Source organism: Loa loa (assembly GCF_000183805.2).
Source record: "Loa loa unplaced genomic scaffold supercont3.3050, whole genome shotgun sequence".
Lineage (NCBI taxonomy): Eukaryota > Metazoa > Nematoda > Chromadorea > Rhabditida > Onchocercidae > Loa > Loa loa.
In genome coordinates this window covers 1-1,126 of record NW_018111228.1, presented here as the reverse complement: position 1 = coordinate 1,126, position 1,126 = coordinate 1, and the positions used below count along the sequence as shown (strand labels likewise).

The window sequence follows — 1,126 nt, the reverse complement described above, 5'->3', positions numbered from 1 at the left end:
GTTTTTTCGTTTTATTTTAATTCGATTAAAGATTATTTGAATTTTTTCTTTAATTTTCTTTTTTATTTCGAATAATACGTTACATTTTATAGTGGAAATATTTAGAAATATTTTTTTAAATATTTACAAATTAAAAAAAAATTTAATTATTATTTCAGAAATCAGATTCATTCGATAAAAATATAAAGAATTAATGGAAAGTCAATGTTTAAAACCAGCTGAAGGTTTACAAAGTGATGCAATGGTAGAACAAATGGATATGTTCGATACAATAGACAAGAAAAATGATGATAAAAATGATTATATCGAGAATTACGAAGAATTTATCTACAGTGATGATTCTGATTAAACTGCTACTACAATCAATATCAGCGTCATTAATTAATTTTGTAATATATTTTCGAAAAATTTGTTACAAGTAAATAATATTTATGAATTAAATTGGCTGAATTAATATGATCAAATTTATTTTTCCTTTAATTTTTATCAATATTGTAACTTATTACGATATAAAAATTAACTTATCATATTTCATGTTAATCATTGAACAATTAATGAATAATCCATGTTATCAGTTGATATTTTTGTTCTATCGTTGTTTTCTGATTTCATCAATTAACCTTATCCAATATTTTTAATGTATTTAATGGATGAATGAATGCAAAAATAACTAAAAATTAGAATTTTGTTATGAAATTAAACACATCAAGATTGAAATATTTAAAAAATTAAATTGGACAAAATTCATTACTTCTTTGGTCAAAGATCATTATACTTTTATAATAATTTATTTCGTAATTAAAAGCATAAACAAATCATTTGAAACAGATAGCAAAAAAAAAAAAGATACACAAGAGGGATGCATTTCTTATTTACAAATGTTCTCTAAAGAATAAATATCAATAGAAATTAATGGAAATCATTAAATTGAAGTGGAAAAAAAAGACTATTGCTACCCATGCCATGTAAATATTTTCTTGCAGAAATCACAAGAATTTTAATCTTATCATGAAAATTGATTAATAAAATGATAAAATAACATCAATTTTACCACCACACTTCTTGAAAATCATTGGTAGTATCAAAAGCTTTTTTTTTTTTTTTTAATTTTTAAAGTATGTAATAT

General features: G+C 21.0%; 1 protein-coding gene across 1 annotated transcript; it reads left to right on the top strand.

Moving 5' to 3' along the window:
• Positions 1-193: 193 nt before the first annotated feature.
• Positions 194-349, top strand: LOAG_15881 (hypothetical protein; the record flags this gene model as incomplete). Its single annotated transcript, XM_003151369.1, has 1 exon — positions 194-349. One exon carries the CDS (start codon positions 194-196, stop codon positions 347-349), a length of 156 nt encoding a protein of 51 aa, XP_003151417.1.
• Positions 350-1,126: the final 777 nt, after the last annotated feature.